Here is a 21750-nt window from a genome sequence, read left to right on the forward strand (position 1 = left end):
AGCAGTTCTTTGCTGTTTCTGTTAACTGGGAAGGTGGTCAAAGTTTTAGTGTTTTCAGAGATTCTAACTCAGTGGCTTCTACAACAAAACAAAGACTTTAATTGCAATACAGTTGTCAGAGCTTGGTAATTTAGGCTGAGAAAGTAATTATGTTTTTTTTTTTGTTTTCTTTGTGCATTTACTACTAGATGCAATTAGCTGTAAATCAGTAAAACAACACCCATTTTAGTTTAAAGTTTAGATCAGATATTACCTCTGTGGATCATGTTTTATATAACTCGCATTTATAAATCCAATATTTTCCTAAAAGCATTCTTCACATCAGATAATACTCATGCTGTCAAAGTCTAAGTTCATATCGTATTGATATTTCTCTGCTGCTGATGGAACCGAACAAGATCGATTTCAAATTTATTTGCCAGTGGCAGTTGGAAACAAGGCATTACTCTAGACAAAGTCTGAAGGTGATATTTGTGGTTCAGTGTAAGTCTTTTATCAGAGAGGGCTTATTGAGCTTTGTGTTGTTTCTCTTCATATATCTGTGTTGGCCATGAGTTGGTACCATATTGAAATCAGACCAAAGCACTAAAACTTTGCCACACAAGTACTAAAGTGGTTTGTGTTAAATTCCTTGTGGGTTTAAGCAAAACCCAGATACAGAATATAAAACAATCCACACTCATTTTAACTTCAGTGTGTCCCTTTCTGTTACTGAAAACAATATTGGCTCATGCAGAGTATTTCTGAAAAACCAAATGTTCTTTTATCTTGAATAATATGATGGAAGAGAACACTTCCTAATTTTACTTGTATAATGGTTTAATTTTTGGGAGATAACATAATATAAAAGGCACGTGGAAGCTTTCTTAAATAACATTCAATATGGATTACAGCAGTATTAACAAGTATTGACAACATAAAAAAAACAGGTGTTATAGATAAGAACTCAATGTTTGACCTGACTGAGTATGGGTGAGCTTGGAAGAATGGTAGTGCTTGTGTATGAAATATCCTGAAGTGGTTAAGTGGATACTAATTTGTAACTCCTTGTGCGGTATTCTCAGCCCCCGGTACAAGTAGGAAGCAATTCATTTTCTGAAAGTGTTGAACTCAGAGCTGCTCTTCAGCTGTAGCAAGTTTTTCTGTGGTTTGCATGTTCCCTATGTTCAGTGAATATGGACTGATGCTGATAATTTTACAAGGGATATTCTGCCAACCACGACATCCATTATTAAACATATCCCAGATATGATCCCACACAAAAATATCCAAGAAAAAAGTGTCATTTATGCAGTGGGTTTTTATTTTGCATGGAAGTGATAGCTCTACCATCCAAAGTCTTCTCATCTGCACTAGGGCCTCATAGAAAACAATAATGTGAAATACACACAGAGCTCAGGATATTGTCATTAGGATTCTTTAAGACTGACTAGACGATGTTCGGGAAACTGATGGCCTGAATGACGTGCTCTCATTAGTAAAATTTCTTATGTTCTAATGTAGATTAGGACAACATGTTTAGGTTTGAATTGTACATATTTAAGAGGATATTCTGGAACTCCCATTAGAAAGGGAATAATGCGACTGTTATCTTCTTAACTAAACAAAAAAGTGATATTTTAGTAGCAGCAGTATTGTCAGTGTCCATGAAAAGTTCACAATTTCCAATGATCATGGTAGAAAAGAATAATGTCAATGCGCTAATGAATTACTCAGCTATTTAGGCACAATTTAAGAATATAATGTGCATGACTGAGAAGCCTTGGGTTACATTACTTGTATAATGTGAACTTTGTGTACAGAATATTACCCCGTCAACTCCTCCCACATTGTATACTATATGAAATGCTGAGTACCCTGCACACATATAACACTTGCAGGAATGTCCCCAACATTAGTAAATCGGTATCTGTTATAATTTGAAATGTGTTATGGTCATTAAATTACAGTAGTTTTAGCTTGGATTAGTGTTTGAAGACTGAATGAAGTCTGGATGAAGATATACATTTGAAATCTCAAAAGAAGTTTGTTGTGTTTGTTAATATGAACTAGGTTTCTGCTGACATGCTTTGACAAAACAAGCCCCCCCCCCCCCCCCCCCCCCCACACTCTTACTAGTACAGTAGTAATTCATGGTAATACAAATCACAACTGTTCACGAATGGGTACATTAAAAGTTCATGTTTGTTTTGTTTTTGTTTTTTAACACGTCTGTTTTTTTTTCCTGGTACATTAAGGCTTCAAGGTGATAGTCTGGTAGAAGCAAGAGATGATGAGCCATTGTACTCCAGAGAACAAGCTGTACCAGAGATAGCATGTAAGTAGTACTGTTACTAATGACCTGCAACATGGAACCTATTCAATGAGCAAGAAGCACAGGCTTCCTGTCCCTTTTAGTTGAGTTAAAACCAATTGGAAAGGAACCAATCAAATAAAGATTAAAAGAGATGCAATTTGTGCTCCACTCTCAAGAGCGTGATCACAGTATAGGCAGATATTATGTTATTAATAAATAAAGCCCTGTCGATAGGCATAAAGTGGGAAGCTAGTTGGGTCACTTGATTACAGGGTTTTCAATTAGTTTTGAAGTATGTGGAACTTACAAGGTAGTAGGGGACACCAATGTCATAGAGAAGCATTGCGGTGAGGGGGGAAGAGTGTGGGACATGGTCTTTTGTCACAGGGGTCAGCAAAACATTTCATGGTCTGACCAATCAACCTTTGAATTTTGAAAAAAAGTGATAAAAAATGGTGCATTCTGGCACTTTTTTGCATGATTTAAGCATGTGCAAGACTAGTAGTGGTCTGATTGTAGTGTCTAACAAAATACTTCATTAGGGAAACGAAGGCTTTATTTCAGCACTGCTCACAGCAAGATCAACAAGATGAAAAATGTACTCTAGGATCATCAAGGCCCCTGCAATACAAGGCTGGCTGGAAAATATATATATATACAGTTGTTGACCTTTGGTACAAAGTTAAACATGACACCTTTCTGCAAATTTTAATACAGGAGTACTATTTATTTGCATTTATTACAGATTCAAAATAATAAACAAAAGTGAACATGGCGGGTGGCAAAAGTCACTTAGTACTTGCTTCCAAAAGTTTCCTGTAGGCAACTAAGAGTCTTTCTGTTCTTGCCTTTGGAATTTTTTCCCACTCTTCCTTGCAGAACTCTTCCAGCTCAGAAGGATTCTTAGGTCTCCTTGCATGCACTGCATGTTTGAGATCTCCCCACAGATTTTCAATAATATTCAAGTCTGGGGACTGTGACGGCCATTCAAAAACCTTTCTCCTTCTTTCTTGTAAATATTTCATGGTTGATTTTGAGGTATGTTTTGGACCATTGTCTTGCTGAAATATCCAACCTCTTTTCAGCTTCAGTGTCCTCACTGACTTTAGGGCATTAGCTTTTAGGATTTGTTGATATTTAGTTGAATCCATTCTTCCTTCCACCCGCATAATATTTCCAGTTCCACTGGCTGCCACACAACCCCAAGGCACCCCTGTGCTTAACAGTTGGCAAGATGTTCTTTTCTTGAAATGCTTCACCCTTTTTTCTCCAAATGTACCTTCTTTGGTTGTGGCCAAACAGTTCAATTTTCATTTCATCAGTCCAAAGCACATTGTTCCAAAAAGCTTCAGGCTTGTCAAGGTTTTCTTTTGCATACTTTAGACGCTGACGTTTGTGATGAGGTCATAGAAAAGGTTCCCTTCTGACAACACTCCCATGCAGATCCTTGTTGTGTAAGGTACGCTGTACTGTGGACCTGTGAACAACTACTCCAGTGTCAGCTAAACTGTTCTGAAGGTCCTTTGCAGTGACCTGTGGTTTCTGTTGTGCAGATCTGACTAGTTTTCGGGCAAGTCTATGTGATATTTTTCTTGGTCTTCCAGATCTTGCCTTGACTTTAACTGTTCCATTTAACTTCCATTTCTTGACAATGTTGCTGACACTTGAAATTGCTAGCTGGAAGTGTTGAGAGAGAGTTTTTTTATAGCCTTCTCCTGTTTTGTCAAAGTTAATTATCTTAATTTCCAAGTCCTCAGACATCTGCTTAGAGGAGCCCATGGTTGTTGAAAACAGGCAGAACAACCATCACAGTCTGACAAATTAGAAGGTATGAAGTTACTGCAGAGTAATAGTTCAACACTGGAATTGACTTCATCTGACTAATTGAAGCCCTAATGAGTGAACCAACCTTTCTGGGCCTTAGTAGTCATCTTTTTAAGAAGTAATTAAGAATGGTCTAAAAGGGTGCCCAAACTTTTGCACGTACCATGTTCACATTTGTTTATTATTTTGAATCTGTAATAAATGCAAATAAATAGTAATCCTGTATTACATTTTGCAGAAAGGTGTCATGTTTAACTTTGTACCATGTAGAGGTCAGGTCAACTTCTGTTCACTGAAAGATTCATTGTAACATAAATTTTTTCCAAGGGTGCCCAAACTTTTGCATACAGCTGTATGGGTAACTGAAAACTGTTTCTCACTTTCTTATCTGTGTGTGAACCGACATTTAATTGTTAAGTTTAAGACATTTTATTCCTGAAGGATGATGTCAATGTTTCTCTTTTGTTTTGGAGCAGGTTCGTTACCTGGGGTTGAACCTCTGTTAGAGAATGAGGAAGAATTTGAGAGTGCTTCTCAAGTGACTGGGCCTGTAAGTAGGTTTAAATTACTAACAAACATCTTATCATATTGCATGATTAATTAAATATGCTGTTTGTTCTATAATATCTACTGAGTGAGTGCAGTAGTATGAAATGAAAATGAAAATTGCATATATGTTTTACTGTTTTTAACCAATGGCAGACTTGTACTTGGTAAACTGGTTTTAAATAGACATTCTCATGGTATTACATGCAGAAATAAAAGGTGATAAATTGGATTTATTAGACTGTCCTCTTATTTATCCACAAAGAACACAAAACACTGCAGATACAAAACTAGAAATAAACAAAAATGAAATGTAATTTAATGACATAAATTTGACATACAGTTTAATATGAGCTATAATTATCCCATTCATCTATTCTTCTGTACTAGGGATACTGTATAGTCAAGTATTAGAACAGGCCCAACAAACATAAAACAATTCTGTCAAAAGGTATTTTGTGTTCCTGTAGAAATTCAGCAAACTCCATGTTTTTAGTATAACCTCAACAATAGAACCACTCCCTATTACAGATTGATGACCTTTTTATGGAGCGTGGTGGTCATTCTATAATCTTTTGCCCATAATTTGGTACCTCAACCTTATAGTGTATATGCCAGTTTCAATAGGTACATGGCTTTGAGCTGTGTCTACATCTTGGAGGACTTGCCCTGTAAGTTTAGAATAGATCATGAGATCAGGTGGACAAAAGAACCTTGCTGGCCAATGTCTGAACTCATTAATATGTTTGTGCAAGTAAAACAGACTAAAAAATGTCTCTTAGTAAAATCCTGAATTGACAGTGTCTGTCTCATATATTCACTGAATTACTAAACTAGTAAGGGGTTGATAAAGTACAGCTAGTTTTTATTTGAGAAGTTTAGTCCCACTGGTCTGAATCAACCACCAATCCATGGTAATTGGGGGATCAGATCTAAAAATGTGTAGTTGGTGCAATCCAGGGGGAATCCCCTGTGCTGTAAAATGCACCAATAAAATCCATCATTGGCTTAATCCAGTGAGTGATAATCAGATCAACCTCTAAATAAAATAGACAAACCTTTCGGTTTGTCTCTTTCAGATCTGCCAGTTTTGTTTAACTCTGAAGACATGCAACTCTCATTATCCATTTTTTATAGCTTGGAAGGCGATGTAACACGAGAATACTTTCAGGCAACATTTTCTGGCATTTCTTTAAGCATCAGCAGTAGGTGACATTTATAAATAGTGTTTCCCAGGTTACTTAAGTAAAGACTGTTTTGATTTTGTTGCTTGAACTTTGCAAACAAGGAAATATATTAAATGCCACTTACATTAGCATTACTGAAACAGCTGGCAGAAAAGATTGCTTAAAGAGCAAATAGCAAGGTTAAGAAAAATATAGCATTGCACATCCCCTTGTGTTGCTACAACTGTTTAAATAACATATCTGTAATTTTTCTATTCATTGTTAACACCCTGACAACGTTTTACCCTTACAACTTTAAAGTCTGTTTCAAAGCTCTCTCAAAATTACCACTCTAGTGCACTGGGTTTTTAGATCTGTCCTTTAAATCACTGCACAAAACAAATAAAAATAAAAATAAAAAAAATAAAAACATAACAAGTGCTCTGGCTTTTCTGTTCCGCACCACATCATGGATCGTTATTGCTGTGTTACCTGTTTGACAATGTGGCCAATAATCCTTACACTACCATTGCACTAGAGCGGCCATTTTGAAAAGAGCTTTGAACAGTCTTTAAAGTTTTAAGTGTAAAAAAGTTTTCAGGTTGTTAACAATGAAAAGAAACATTACTGTTACGTTACAGTTGTAGCAACACGTGTGGACGTGTAACGCTGTATTTTTCAGAAACCTTCTATTTACTCTTTAATCCAAACCACCGTAATTATTCATAACTTCAAAAACACTTCATCATACTCATAAGAAACTAAGTTAAATAGGCAAATCTTTCGGCTAGTTCCTTGTTATGATCAAGGCTGTATATATAGTCATAGCCTAAATGTTTTGTCTTATTGACTTATTTTCCTTACAAATTAACTAATAGATTTGTCTTTGATGGAAATGTGTACTCTTATAGTTCCAAATGGTGTGACATACGTTTTCATGGAGCCGACACTTGCTTGGCTGAGTTAATCAAGGTTAAATATTGAAAGCTGCATACCCCATTTTGACAATAAAAAAATCAAACATGTATTATTAGATTACTTATATCTGAAGAATTTTTAGAAGATTTTTTCTTTCTTTTTTTTCTTTTTTTTTTTAACTGTGCAGGGTTTGTTTTTGTTATGTGGTGTGTCTCTTGAAAGTACTGTATCATAGGGGTGAAGGCAGTATATTTCAGTAATCGAGTATTCTAAATAAAATTACTACTCGAACATTTTTATCAAGTTTCCAATACTCGTTCATTTCTAAACAAATGGAAAAATGTGCAAACTTGCCACAGTATTTTTGAGAAGAGGAAGTCAAAAGTGATCAGCCACTAGAATTGTCACCTCACTGATAACTGACAGGGAGGCGGGCGTCCTTCATTACTTATCTCTTCTGTTGGCTAAGGGAGTACATGAGCAATGAAAATGGTACCTTAAAAAAAAACAAATAAACATGTGGAATTACAGTATTTTGAAAAATGTTAAATGAGACCAATGTATGTCTGCAGCACAAGTTTTTTGTCTTGTAAAAAAAAAAAAAAAGAAAAACGAGTTAAATGCTCAATGATCTAAAATGCAAGAACCCATCTGCTACTTTGGAAGAAAACACTGACTGTCGCAAAAAACAAGCATTGCATCTTTTAATTTTACTTAAAACACCATCTACCACTAAAAACATGTACGTTTTCTACATTAAAACAGGTTTTGATATCCCACGTAGACTTGATTAAAACATCAAAAAACAGTATTCTCTACATGAAGAAAAGTGTTTGTACCCACTTTCCCAGTCAATTTATTGAAAGGTTCAAAGTCACCGAGCCCTACTGTATACCCTCAATGGATTTTGAATGACACTAGCCTAGGGTGATACAAATAAAACTGTTTTTGACCTTTTTACAGAAATGGTAATGCGCAATCAAAAGCACACATGTGATACAGATGGTAATGGGAGTGTATCCACTTCCCCCCTTCATCTGCACTGAAATTGTTTATTGGCTACACCAAAATGTCAGATCCTCTACAGTGAAGCACAACCTCAATGCATATTAAATATTCACAGGCCTTACTTTGAATCAAGACACATTTTCTTGTAGTATGTTCATCTCTGCATTTGTGTCCAACTGTGTATATATGCATATATACACAGATATTTTTTTTTTCGTTTTTAGTTAAGTGTATTTTGTCTTCAGATATCCATTGCCAGACAAGTTAAGACTAGGTTCTAATATTTTCCACACAAGACTACAAGTATGAGCCTGTCAGAGCACTGTACCTTTCCAGATTCTTCAGCACACATAGCTTAATATTGTGGCTTTCTGTTTAATAACTCATTATAATTACACCTGCTAATGAGTAATTAGTGTAACAAGTAATTTAAGGATTTGTATTGAAACTCTGTGAATGCCTTGAGTCCAAAGGCAACACATTAAGTGGCTCAATCATTTTCCTATTTTTGTAATGTATATTTTATTATTTTATTTTATTAGCTAAGCTGGAGCATGGCAGTAATTCTACTCTTAGTCACTGTCTTCATGGGGGGGTTAAGGAGAGGTGGGTGTAGTATAATTCTGGTTTAAAAACCATAGGCTATTCACGAATGATGAGGTAATCTTAATAACAAATCTGGTCCCAAAATCTCACATTCTTGGTGGTGGGGCGGATGTATTCCAGTGAAAAGTACACATGTAGACTATAACACATGACAATAACTAACCTCCTACACTGTTTTCGAAGTATTTTTTTGTTTTCTTTTGGTATGTTTCTGTAACTTATATCACATGGGTGGCAAACACTGAGGGTAATTCCTATCCAAATCAGCAGATAACTCCATGCTCACCGTCTCAAAATGTAATGGCAATCAGTAAACACAAAATAGTAATTTCGGGGTGACATAGTTTCAGCTGTGCTTTAGTAGTTTTGTCCCCTTTCAAGTTTTGCCAGTGGCTTTTACAGGTGGGCATCCCTGTACGTTGCCAACCATGGTGACTGCGAAATGGCCGACCCGTACCGATCCGGTACTGAGGTCACTGCATCAGTTCCGGCGCCATCCCAGACCATACCCGTATTGACCCGGTGCTAAAGTCACTGAACTGACCAACCCAGTTGCGTACCTATATCGACCCAGTGTTAAATACCTCAAACCGGTACCTAATGGACCCAGTTCCAGCCTGCTACCAACCGGTGCTCAAGTCAATGGTCCGGTACCAAACCAGTTCCACTCAGGTCTTGACCCGCCTGGTCCATATCTATAAGCAGATTGAGGCAGCACCTGTACAACTGTATCTGTACACTGCATTGCTTGCTCCTTTCATCATACCCGAATTCTATCCCTGTGAGACATGCCAGGGCAGTCTGCCTATTAAGGACAAGCACAGCAGGTGCTCTTACTGCCTGGGGCCAGGGCATGCCAAGGAGGCACTGGCTAATCTCAGCTTCTGTGAGTTTTGTGCCCCTTTTTCCAAGTGCATGCTTGAGAAACGGCTATCCTGCAGTTCTTTTGTTTTTTTTAGTTGTCGCCAATTATTATTATTTTTATTATTTTCTCCCCAATTTAGTCGTGTACAATTATTTAACCTAGCCCTCCCTTCTCCTGCGCGGCGCTCGGATTATGCGCCACCCCCTAGGAACTCCTGGTCACGGTCGGCAGAGACATAACCTGGATTTAAACTTGTGACCTCCAGGCTATAGGGCACATCCACGTGGAGCTCCTTTACTGGATGCGCCATTCTGGAGCCCCCTATCCTGCAGTTCTAAGAAATGTTCTGCGTCCTTTACTCCTGCTCCACTCTTCTCAATCAACTACTCTTATAGAGGTGGTTGTGTCCTCACTCCACGGCTGGGAGAGTGGTCGACACACCCGGGAAAGTAGCCTAGGCAGGAAACCATCCTCACGGTCTTCCTCGTCCTCCTCAAGCTCTGCCTTTCCTTCCCCTCCCCCAAGGAAGAGGAAGAAGAGTCGCCGTTCCAGGTCGATCAGCAGACTCGGAGCATATGGAAAAGCTTTGGGCAGCTGTTTCCCACCAAGGAACTGTTCTCACTGAATTACTTCAGGAACGTTCCCAAATGAGAATGTGGAGTCCGACAGCATGTCCCCTGCGGTTAAGCTCTCCCTGTCGGCAGAGCTTATACCGCTAATCAAGAGGGCCACTGCAATCTTGCAAGTGCCCTGGCCTACAGCAGGGTAAGCAATTTAGTCAATTTTCGACGACGAGCCTACTGCCTCTCCCATATCCCCACCAGTTCACCCGGATCTTCTTTTTGAAAACCACAGGCCATCACCACAACAGTTGGATGAGCTGTGCCTGGTTGACTGCTCCGTGTGTCCAAGCTTAACGGACGGGCTATAGGTAGAAACCTGGCTGCACTGGTAGCTGCGCGTAGGCAGCTTGGGCTTTCCCAGACTTGCGTGCATGACAGGGACAAAGCACCGCTGTTGGGCGCCCTGATCACTCCAGGGCATACGTTTGGTCCCACGGTGGACTAGATGATGCAGCGCTCTCACTGTGGTTGGGAATCCACTGAGGAGCTGGTTCGTCTGCTTCCCAAACGACCACCTCCATTATGGATACCAGCAGTACAGCCGGTTGTGCCCGCTGCCAGAGCTGATGCTCAGAACTGGCCCCGGCTGCTCGCCGAGGAGGCTTTAATAGGTTTTGCCACCCTGCACAGACAGAAGCCGAAGGACAAGCCAAAGGCAAAGCAGCTGCCCTAGCTTGTTTAACCAGCTTCAATAAGGACGGGACCATTTATCCACTCAAGAGTCAGTGTATTTCCTTGTACACATAACCAGTCCTTAAGTTACTGCTTAAATAAAAACTAAATTGTGAAATAACCATTTGAAACAGCACCTCACATTCTTCACATCACTTGTGGTCTACTTGAACACATGCAGATACTTTATGTTGTCTAAAACTGATCAAAAAGTGATTTTTAATTTTTGTTTTTAAACTTGGAAGGAAATTATTTTCCTAAAATGTTTATGCTTTTAATATCTACTAACAGACACAAAATATATAATTTTGCATTATAAAACTATTTGTGGTTGGCTTTATTGTGGTTTTATTTCCTGCAGCACTACTCTCAGTTTTGTGTTTTAATTGCTGTAACTATGAGTAGAAAGCTGTGGACTATAATAATAGTAATCAGACTAACTTAATTTGTTGGAAATGTCAGTTAACTTTTCCACAAATTAATACAAAAAATTATATATACTATGTACAATTAGATGCTAGTAATAATTTGACAAAGTTAGAAATGGGTTACACTTCCTTCAAGTAATTAGTGCTACCTAATGTTTAAGCATAATGTGTACTGGAAACTTAAGGCCACTACACACCAGAACAGACACGATTTTGCAATGGATAACAAGATTCTTTCGCAGCGACATGACTATACACAACAGAAGCGACACAGAGGCAATGAGACAGATTGGAAAACTGCCAGATCAATAAAACTATAAAAAATTGCTATTGACAAAACTGTGATCAAGACTGGTATGTATTCGTCAACATGATGTAGTAATTATGAGTGCCTTCTCTAATGGTATTTCAACATATATGACAATAATTCACACCAGGTGTATCCAGTGCCTTTGAAATGCTCCCTTATATTACCTTTAAAATTTGTATCTTTATAATTGCGATGATCTTTGTCACAAAGCTCTATGTATTTTTCCACGGCAAGTATTATTTTTTCCTTTGTCATTTTGGATACTGCTTCACCCTGCTGGACCACGTGCATTGAAGCTGTTCTCTGATTGGTCAATTACAGTTTCACTTGTCACATTGCGCCTGGTGTTAGCAGCCTTTAGACAGAAAGACTGAGTTTCACGATGCACATTAACTGATGTATAGGAATTGTTGAAATCTTTAAAAATTATGATGTTAAATACTTTTTAAATAGGTTGATGAATGAATGGAAGAGCAAATCAAACTGTTTTCTCAGACAGTAAGTAAGTCTTTCAACACTTTGGGATAGCTAGTATCCATTCAGGCTTGTGTGCTGATTCACTGGGGAGACAAAATAAGCTGATCCCTGGAGGCAGTATTACATTTCAGCCATGAACACCAGGCAGAAGGATATCTACATCATCAGATGGAAAGAAATGCAAATGGATGGAGATGCAGATAGGATCACATTAGTTTACTGTAAAGCTACATCTTAGTTGGTGCTTATCTTGGCGAGAGCCGAGTTCAAATTAGCATGAAGTTTTAACATCTACTCTCATGTAATGGAAATAATTTATTAAAAAATTAACAGATGTGCACTTGTCAGCCTTTAACACGAAACTGTAATAAATCATCTTTTTGTTTTCTACAAGATGTTGAACACTCATAGCCAGGCTACAGAGGACCTGAAAAACACTTATTCCCACATCCCCAGCACACAGGAAGTACCTGCAGTTCACTGAGTCACAGGCTTGGCTGAGCAGTTTTGTTACATTGTTATTTGTTTATTTAGCACAAGCCTTTATCCAAGGCAACTTACAGAGACTAGGGGGTGTGAATTATGCATCCACTGCAGAGCCACTTACAACAATGTCTCACCCAAAAGATGGAGCACAAGGAGGTTAAGTGACTTGCTCAGGGTCACACAATGAGTGAGCTGGGATTTGAACCGGGGACCTCCTGGTTACAAGTCCTTTTCTTTAACCAACAGATCACACAGCCTCCTTATATATCTTATTCAGGGCCTTTAGGATAGTGCCTTTTTCAGTCCCCTGACCAATTCTCTCATATTACTGAATTACAAATGGTACATTGAAATTTCATTCTGTTTGATATTTTATTTTAAAACACTTCAACTCAAAATCAATTATTGTAAGGTGGCATTGGTTTTATATTGGGAAATATTTTTAAGAAAAATAAAAAACTGAAATATCTTGCTTGCATAAGTATTTAACCCCCACACATTAATATTTGGTAGAGCCATCTTTCGCTGCAATAACAGCTTTAAGTCTTTTGGGGTAAGTATGTACCAGCTTTGCACACAGTGTCGGAGTGATTGTGGCCCATTCTTCTTGGCAGATTTGCTCCAGGTTGTTCAGGTTGGTTGGACGACGCTTGTGGACCGCAATTTTCAAATAGTCCACAGATTCTCAATGGGATTGAGATCAGGACTTTGACTGGGCCACTGTAGGACATTCACTTTTTTGTTCTTGAGCAACTCCAATGTTGCTTTTGTCTTGTGCTTGGTCTCATTGTCCTGCTGCAAAGTGAATTTCCTCCCAAGCTTCAGTTTTTTAGCGGACTGAAGCAGATTCTCTTGCAGTATTTTCCTGTATTTTGCTCCATCCATTCTTCCTTCAATTGTAACAAGATGCCCAATCCCTGCTGATGAGAAGCATCCCCACAGCATGATGCTGCCACCACCATACTTCACTGTAGGGATGGTGTGTCTTGAGGCATGGGCAGTGTTAGGTTTGTACCACACATAGCTCTTTGAGTTTTGGCCAAAAAGCTCTATCTTGGTCTCATCTGACCACAAAACTTTTTCCCACATCGCAGCTGGGTCACTCTCATGCTTTCTGGCAAACTCCAGACATGCTTTCAGATGGTACTTTTTGAGTAACGGCTTCTTTCTTGCCACCCTCCCATACAGGCCAGTGTTATGCAGAGCTCTTGATATGGTTGACTGGTGCACCATTACTCCACTCCCAGCCACTGAACTCTGTAGCTCCTTCAAAGTGATTGTTGGCCTCTCTGTGGCTTCTCTCACAAGTCTCCTTCTTGTCTGAGCGCTGAGTTTTGAGGAACTGCCTTTTCTTGGCAGTGCCTGGGTGGTGTGATGCAGCTTCCACTTCCTGATTATTGATCCAACTGTGCTCACTGGGATAGCCAAACACTTGGATATTATTTTGTACCCTTTCCCTAATCTATGCATTTGTATTACTTTATCTGTGACTTTTGTAGAATGCTCTTTGGTCTTCATTTTTCTTCAGATTCACAGCTTTACCAATGATCCTTCAACAGTGGGGTTTTTATCCAGAAAATGTGACAGCAACGTTAATGGTTCACAGGTGGAGGCCAATGGTAAAGTAATTGTGTCCTCGTTAGGGCAATTTCTTTCATCGGTGCAAACTAGGAGCTTCCACAGCACAGGGGTTGAATACTTATGCAAGCAGATATTTCAGTTTTTTATTTTTCTTAAAAATATTTCCCAACATTGTAATTCTGTAATATGAGAGAATTGGTCAGGGGTCTGAATACCTTTGCAAGCCACTGTATGTGTGTGTGTATATATATATATATAGATATAGATATAGATATAGATATAGATATAGATTTAGATACACACACACACACACAGTCACAGAAGTCATTCCTTTTTTTAAGTTATTATGCTAAACAGGAAGATCATGAAATGTGTTGTTTTTTTCTTAAATTTTTCAAAAGAATCTTCAGTTCATATTGGGTATTAATTTAAAAAGTGGTGTGTTTTTATTGTTGCTGTTGTTTTAAGGTTTTCTTTCACGCTTAATAAATTAGCAGTATTTTTTTTAGTGTGAGGCTTATTTTGTATTCTTTCACCTTTAACTACATTCTTGCTAAAAAAATGCAGTTTGTACATTTTTCAAAGATGTCTCTCTTTAACTGGCTTTATTGACTAATTCTTATTGTATAATATGTCCCTTTTAAGGTTAAATCTGGTAAATGAAGCAGTTCTTTTTTTCACACTTTTTGTGCTAATTATTTAAATAGCCGGTATAGAAAGTCATCACGATAATTGTTATTTTATGGAATTTTATGACATTTTAATGTGGTATTTATTTATTTAAAACATTTTGATTAATTAAATATGCATTTGTACATGTGTAAAAATGTTGTTAAAGAAGCCAAGTTTCATATCTTTTTTTTTAAATTCATCATACAGTCAAAGCTTTGTTTGAATAGGGCAGTTTTCCAAAACGCTGTTTCTGTTACCCATACTGACAAGGGTTACGTTATAACTTTCTAAATTGTTTGAAACTGTTTATGCATTCTCATGTAAATAATAATTACAACTGTAATTGTTGCAAAGGACATTATTTGAAAGCATTATGGCTGTGCATATAAAAGTGATTTTAAAGTATCTTTCTAAAATGACTTTTTTTTTTTTTTTTTTTTTTAATCTCAAATAGCGTCAACCAGTCTGGGACTCAGATGCCATGTATGCCAGAAGCGGGAGCTCCCTAAGGCAGAAACAATTGAAGGAGTCCTTCTCCACAAAGGAACTGCACTGTATGGAGAAGCATCTCACTGGTATGCAGTGACAAATATTCTTACTAAGTGATAAATAGTTGAGCCTTTTTTTTATCCATTTGTTATTTTATCAATACTGACACATCAGAAGAGGGTTTATAATACCCATTTCAATTCCAAAAATATATTGGAACCAAAAGCATGATTGAGTAACTAAAGGCCGATCTACCAATTAAAGTGTTTAGGAAAGCAATCATCCAGTACATTTTTATTAATGTATTATGAAAGTAAGAATAACAGAGTTGCCAAAACTTGTGACTAGCACTGCGGGAGCGTTCAGATTCTTATTAAATAGCAATAAAAAACAAATAAATATGGTATGCTCTTTGTTTCATTATTTTATGTATTTCCTTTTAAGGATACAGAGTTCAGGCAATTCAGCAAACATAGTTCTAATGAGCAGCACGTATATGCAGCATTCAAAAATAATTTATTAGCAACATGAAAGCAGCTTGTTAGACCAAAGGCAACAGTACCATAAGGCAGACAATTTAAGACATGTGCCTGGCAGTTCTTTGTTTACCAATGTCTTGCCTTTTATTCTGGATCACTGTTGCAAACCACACATTTTAAAAATACCCAGCCATGCAAAGCATATTGTTTCCCACTGTTAAAATGTATTATGACTCATCATTCTTAGTTGTAAATCTAGTGTTAAGCCGTAGGTTTCTTAGATGTCTCCATAGTACGGTACAATGAAGATGCTGGTTTACTATTGATTACAAACTGGAAAAGCTAAGCATATCACAAACTAGCCTACAATAATGAAGATATTGTGTCTTTTGTAATAGTAGGCTGGCATACTGCATCTAAACTCACTTCAACGGGAGTCCATGACTGTTTAAAGACATCAGATGGTATTGATTTTGGGTAACTTTGTACCAAGCTAGAATCAAAAGTAGTTTCCCAGAAGGCTGTGAACTAATCCATCGAGCAACCTAATTTCCCCCATTTGGAACTTTGGTAAGTTGCTGATGTTTTCCATTCAGAAAGTAAGGTCTTAGACGTTGTATCTGGTGATTATTTTGATTTGGTGGTTAGCTTCATCGCTTGACTAGTTTAATGAAATTATTCACACAAGCTTTCATTTGCAGGGGTTAAATAGCTGTAAAAACAGAAAGGGGTTAGACTTGCCAATTTAAGACGTTACCGGGCAGTCTTCACTTAATACCTTCTATTAGGCACAATGCCATCAGGTTCATGTGCAACTCAATTGCATTTTTATCCTTTTTGTCTGTACCCTTTTCCATCTTAAAAGCTGATGTAACAATATGTGTCACCCCAGCAAAAATACCAGCTGTTTGGTGTTGCTTTCTGTAGAAGTCACTGTGGGCTGCTGATGTGTAATGACAACAGTTGTCGTACATGTAGTACTCTGATAACTACAGTCTTACTATGCTGGTTGTTTTATATTTCCTCCTTTTGTTTTTGTATGAAATAATGTTTTGAGTCAAGATTTTTAATTAGAGATTGGTAAGTCTGTTTAAAGTTATATTGGAGACACATACATCACTGTCTCTCATTTAAAAAGACAATCCATAACAAATAATAATAAAAAAAAAAACCCTGTCTTCAATCCTGGTCTAGCGTAGTTCCTGTTTGATTTCTAATCCAGACCTACAGTAATTTGAGTAATATTAACTTGGTATTTAGAGGCAGAGAAGTGCTGCTTATCAATTTTCCACTAGTCTGTTTCACCTCACATGGTAATATGTTCCTAGTCACTGAAGGTTCCCTGGTAATCAGATTATGTCAGAGAAGTATTTACTTACTTGTCTAGTTCATAGTAATCCAGAATGGGTAAAGGGATTCTAATCTTTGAAGAATTCTTCAAAAATCTCTACAACCAGAGAAGCTGAAATCTCAATTAGCACTGAAATCTCAATTAATCAATTATCTGTTTTCTCCCCTCTGTGCTTCCTCAGGTGATAACAAACAAACAAAAAAAAAAAAAAAAAAATTACAAAAAGTACATTTAAAATACAGATCATGATTTGATGTAGCAGATACCTGAGAATCACCTCTAAACACATTATTGGTAGTGTATTCAAGTTAATTTAACTATGAGTGATATTAATAAATATGCTACTGTAATGTTTATCTTTTTATTTTTTGTTTTTTTTAATGTAAACCTCTTATATAGTTTAATTTATATAGTTTATTCCAATGGAGTCTTCTTTGGCTTGTCTTAGTATTCACCATATATTTCCAATTAATGTAAATACAAAATGTATGTTATTGATAACATGAAAAAGTAGTTGACATTGACCTACTTTCCCTGTGCAGGAATGACATACGTACAGGTGGACAGATTCCTCCATATACCCATATATCCTCCATATATCCTCCATATATTGTGATACGATAAATAGCTAAAGACTGGCCATGTTTCATTAAAATTGAATAAGCATATGTAAACATAAGAGCACATACAGACAGTTTAAAAGTTTGCAGCCCGAATCTGAATATTTTTAGATTTTAGATTCTAAGTTTTTTCATCATCTCTTATCTACAATTATAAGTATTTTCTTGTTGCAGAAGTTGAAAAAGACCTGGCCAAGATTGCTGAAGCCACTCTACTTCGGAGCCCAAACAGTCCACATAACAGTCTACTTCTGACATCAACTCGTCAAGGCAACCAGCAGGCGTTGCCTGGTCAGAATTCCAGTCCTCCAACACCAGGAAGCCTTGCTGGTAAAAGCAGCCAGCTACAACTCCAAGGAAACAAACCAGTCTCCTTAGCAAACTGTAGATCACAGACACCAAGCAACCAAAACAGTAGGCCCCAAACTCCGAACACACTTGCCAACAGGCCCAGGACACCTTCTGCTCAAGGTAGTAGACCCATGACCCCTAACAGTTTACTGTCACGACCCCTCACTCCTAGCAAACAAGGTAACAAGGAGGGAAACATTGGAAGCCAAAGGAACAGGCCAGTAACACCTACAAGTCAGGTTGGGCCTCTGCTTTCACCAACAGGACTGACTATTGGGCAAATAGCTGGAGAAAGTGTGGGACATGCTGCTACTCAAAGAAACAATCTGTCAGAGGTAAGAGATATTTATGCTGAGGCTGAGCAGGGAGTTGATTTTAAATGTTTTTGTAAATCCTAATGAGACACTGTATTATTTAATGTATAGTGTCAAGATTATATTGACACATCAAGCTAAAACACTGGATCAAAGAGAAGGTATTCATACTCATGTGTTATAGTATGTGGCCATTTGTGCTGCAAACATCCTTTACAACTATTAACAACAGTTTCTAAAATGTATTTCCTTACCTTGTATTAGCACAAGCAGCCCTTTCCATGTGATCTCCTAACATATCTATACGTACAAATGCTATACATTGTGCTCTTTGTATAGTCACAGCTATTGGAACATTCATTTGTGTGCTTTAAAAAACAAGGGTTGATCTGGTAGAAAACATCGTTAAATGTACATAAGGTGTTATTTTCTTAACTCCTGTTCACAGCCCACTGCTGAGAAGCACTGTTACTCTGAAATCCGTTCTTTGTGAACTCTCTTAATTTCTTACAGGAATTTCAGTATTTTTTGTCAGTTTGGCTGCCTACATCAGAGTTTATGAAAAACGTGTACCCCGCAAATCACATTTTATTAAAGCCACCTGCGTTGACTATTGTATTAATATATTCAACAGAATCAGTAATCCAAAAAAGGCATGTGGAAATGAAGGAAATATTTTTTAGATCTGTTTTTTTTTTTTCTAATGGAGATTTAAGATGAGTCGATCAATCATCTTATTTGGTCAACATGTTCATGGAAACTTTTACAGGAAGCGTAGCAACTTCCTTCACCCGGGATGTCAAAAAGTCTTCCATCACCTTTCATTTCTGTAAAATAAGAGCACATAAAAGTCCTTAGCACGCAACGTGGGGGTAATTTATTTATTATAGCTTGGCTCAGAGCTTTATACACCAAGGTGTAGTTAATTTAAGGGAAAATAAAAACAGCTGTAGAAGTAATGTGACTACAGTGCATCTTTGCAAATGTTATGGACCTGTAAGTCTCAAAAGCTTACTGTGGTTTGTTACTGTTATACAGTTCATGCTCTGACAGGCTTACTGTATATCATAGAGTGATTTTTATTAAAGTACTATGTGGTTTTTGGCTATGTGTTTTTTTTAATGAAAACATTCTTTGAGTATGACTATAAAGTTGCTTTGTCATGTGTTTAAATTTAACACAAGATCTGCCACAGGATCCCAAACTCTAGCTACTGACATATCCTCATTATTTTCTATGTTCCATTTATAAATGGTGCAGTAACACCTATCTTTTAAGATAACTTTTAACACTGGTCAGCAAACCTTAAGACATTTTGAATAGACATACTGTAGCAAATGGTAGTAAATACTACGCATTGGTGCAGCCACTAATTTATGAAAGTTCACAAATATCAGCGAGAAAAGAAAATGAAATAAAGTGTATCATACACTATAGATCAGAGGGCACAACTCCCAGCCTTGAGGGCCATTCCACTCCAGTTTTTTTTTTTTTTTTTTTAATCATCATTAAATAATTAACCACTTTAGGCTGGACAGAGGTTTCATTGTCAAATAAGTAATTTATGGTGTGGTTGGAACAAATATCTGGACTACACTGGCCCTCCCTGTACGCTTCTGATATAAAATGAAAGCATGATGAGCCCTGCAGGATTCTTTTTTTTTTTTCTTAATTTGAAATCTCATATCACCGTTATTTCAAGAATTTACAGTAATAAACTATAATTGGTGTGTGTACAGGTAGCGATAACAAGCTTCCACTGATAAATCATAATGTGTAATTGCTGAAGGCTTGTAAAAGATAAAATTACTGGTAGAGGTAAATGTTTGAAACTACCTTGTTCAGTGAATCTTTATCAGGTGCTGACTTTAAGTACAAGCTTATTTATTTATTTTTTTCTTATCAAATGAAGTCATTTTCACTTGTTTCTTTTTAAAATGTATCTCAACTGATCTTACCTGTAACTTGTCGGCACTTTTCTCTTCTTTTCTCTGTTGGTAGGATGAGTCTTATCAGCAGTTGCAGGTTGCCCGTCAGCCGTGGCTAATCCCCAGTGACACAAACAGTGATTGTGTGGATCAGGCTGATCAAGACAAATGTGAGTTTAGACTACAAAAGTGGTTGGGGTAGAGAGTTTAAAGGGAATCTATTAAAAGCTTATCTGTGAAGGTGTCTGCCATAAATCAGCTGCAATGGGCAATGATGCAACAGGCTATACATCATTCACATAAAATGTATACATAGTGCACATTTCAATTTATAGGTTGTAATGTTTTTTCAAGGTAAATGGCCCCTTATAAATTTAGCTTGATATTTTGTTGTGTTTTTAAAGCCTGATAAGACTATCCTGGTGGTCTAGTAAGGGAGTGGTAATCTTACATAATTGCACACTTTAAAGTGATGTCATACCCAGCCAGGTTGTAAATACAGTACCTTTCTCTCCCTGTTGTTAGTTTCAGTCACAACAGCAGATCTGATAGAAGGCTGATAGTTGGCATTCAGGTGGCAGGCCATTCCGTGATTATCATTGAGGAATTGTGACTTATTTTGGCAGTTCATCACCTTGCAGTTTTCTTCTGAATATGAAACCTGTAATTATAGTGACAACAACTGCAGTGTAGGACATAGGCATTTTGACTATAGCTGCCTTGCAAAATACTTTTGTCTTTGTTCACACCCAGTGTCCAGCATATCTAATTAAAATGGGCTGAATCTCAATTACCCTGGCACAGATACCCACTCATGTATTATCGTTGCTGCACTCTTTTGTTTTAACAATTTTTGTTGCTTTTTTGAATCACAAATTTGCAATGTATTTTTCAGCACTTGATGAGTATGTATTTATTTATTCTATAATTATCATCAGGTGTTGGTTTTCAATCATGATAATTGTCAATAATTAGCAATGAATGGGTTTCATATGAAATATGTTGATTGCCCAAATACTTTTGTCAAAGTATGATATTAGTTTGTGCATGTTATTTTTCGTTGCATGCATGTTATGTAATAATTTGTTGTTTTATTATAAAACTGAATCTATTTTTAATTTATATTTTCAATAGAACAATTATAAATTATAGAAATCATAGAAATCACTTTCTTTTTGACTGTTTTTTGAAACACAATACTACTTGTCTGACTGTGTGTGTGTGTGTGTGTGTGTGTGTGTGTGTGTGTGTGTGTGTGTGTGTGTGTGTGTGTTGTATTATATATATATATATATATATATATATATATAGATATGACTGCAGCCCTTACTGACTGCAGCCCTTAAACGAGGGCTGTGATTATACGAGGGCGGCCTTGATTAATAACACTATGATTTACAATTGCTGCAGTATTTTATTACGTGATTTAAGGTATTTTAGAAGTGGTGCCGTGAGAGGCTCCGATCTGCAGCACTGTACTCTTCTTAAAAATATTTCCCAACATAAAACCAATGTCACCTTACCATAATTGATTCTGAGTTTTAGTGTTTAAAAATAAAATATCAAACAGAACGAAATTTCAATGTACCATTTGTAATTCGGTAATATGAGAGAATTGGTCAGGGGTCTGAATACTTTTGCAAGGCACTGTAACACATGCCCAAAGTGTGTAGTATTCTGGATATGTATGTATGCATGTAAACATGGAATAAAAGTCAGAATATTAAATTATTATTCAGA

At 37.1% G+C, this 21750-nt stretch overlaps 1 protein-coding gene across 1 annotated transcript in view; it reads left to right on the forward strand.

Annotated features, from left to right (window-relative positions):
- The window catches only part of LOC121313399 (uncharacterized protein C8orf34 homolog), a 93336-nt gene extending 72507 nt beyond the window's left edge, over positions 1-20829 (forward strand). The window contains exons 9-13 of the mRNA XM_041245887.1: positions 2238-2317; positions 4597-4670; positions 14933-15053; positions 17592-18103; positions 20084-20829. Coding sequence (XP_041101821.1) covers positions 2238-2317; positions 4597-4670; positions 14933-15053; positions 17592-18103; positions 20084-20212 — 916 coding nt within the window. The 3' untranslated portion in view covers positions 20213-20829. The remainder of the gene's footprint in view (positions 1-2237; positions 2318-4596; positions 4671-14932; positions 15054-17591; positions 18104-20083) is intronic.
- The last annotated feature ends 921 nt before the right edge of the window (positions 20830-21750 follow it).

Source organism: Polyodon spathula, chromosome 3, assembly GCF_017654505.1.
Source record: "Polyodon spathula isolate WHYD16114869_AA chromosome 3, ASM1765450v1, whole genome shotgun sequence".
Classification (NCBI taxonomy): Eukaryota; Metazoa; Chordata; class Actinopteri; order Acipenseriformes; family Polyodontidae; genus Polyodon; species Polyodon spathula.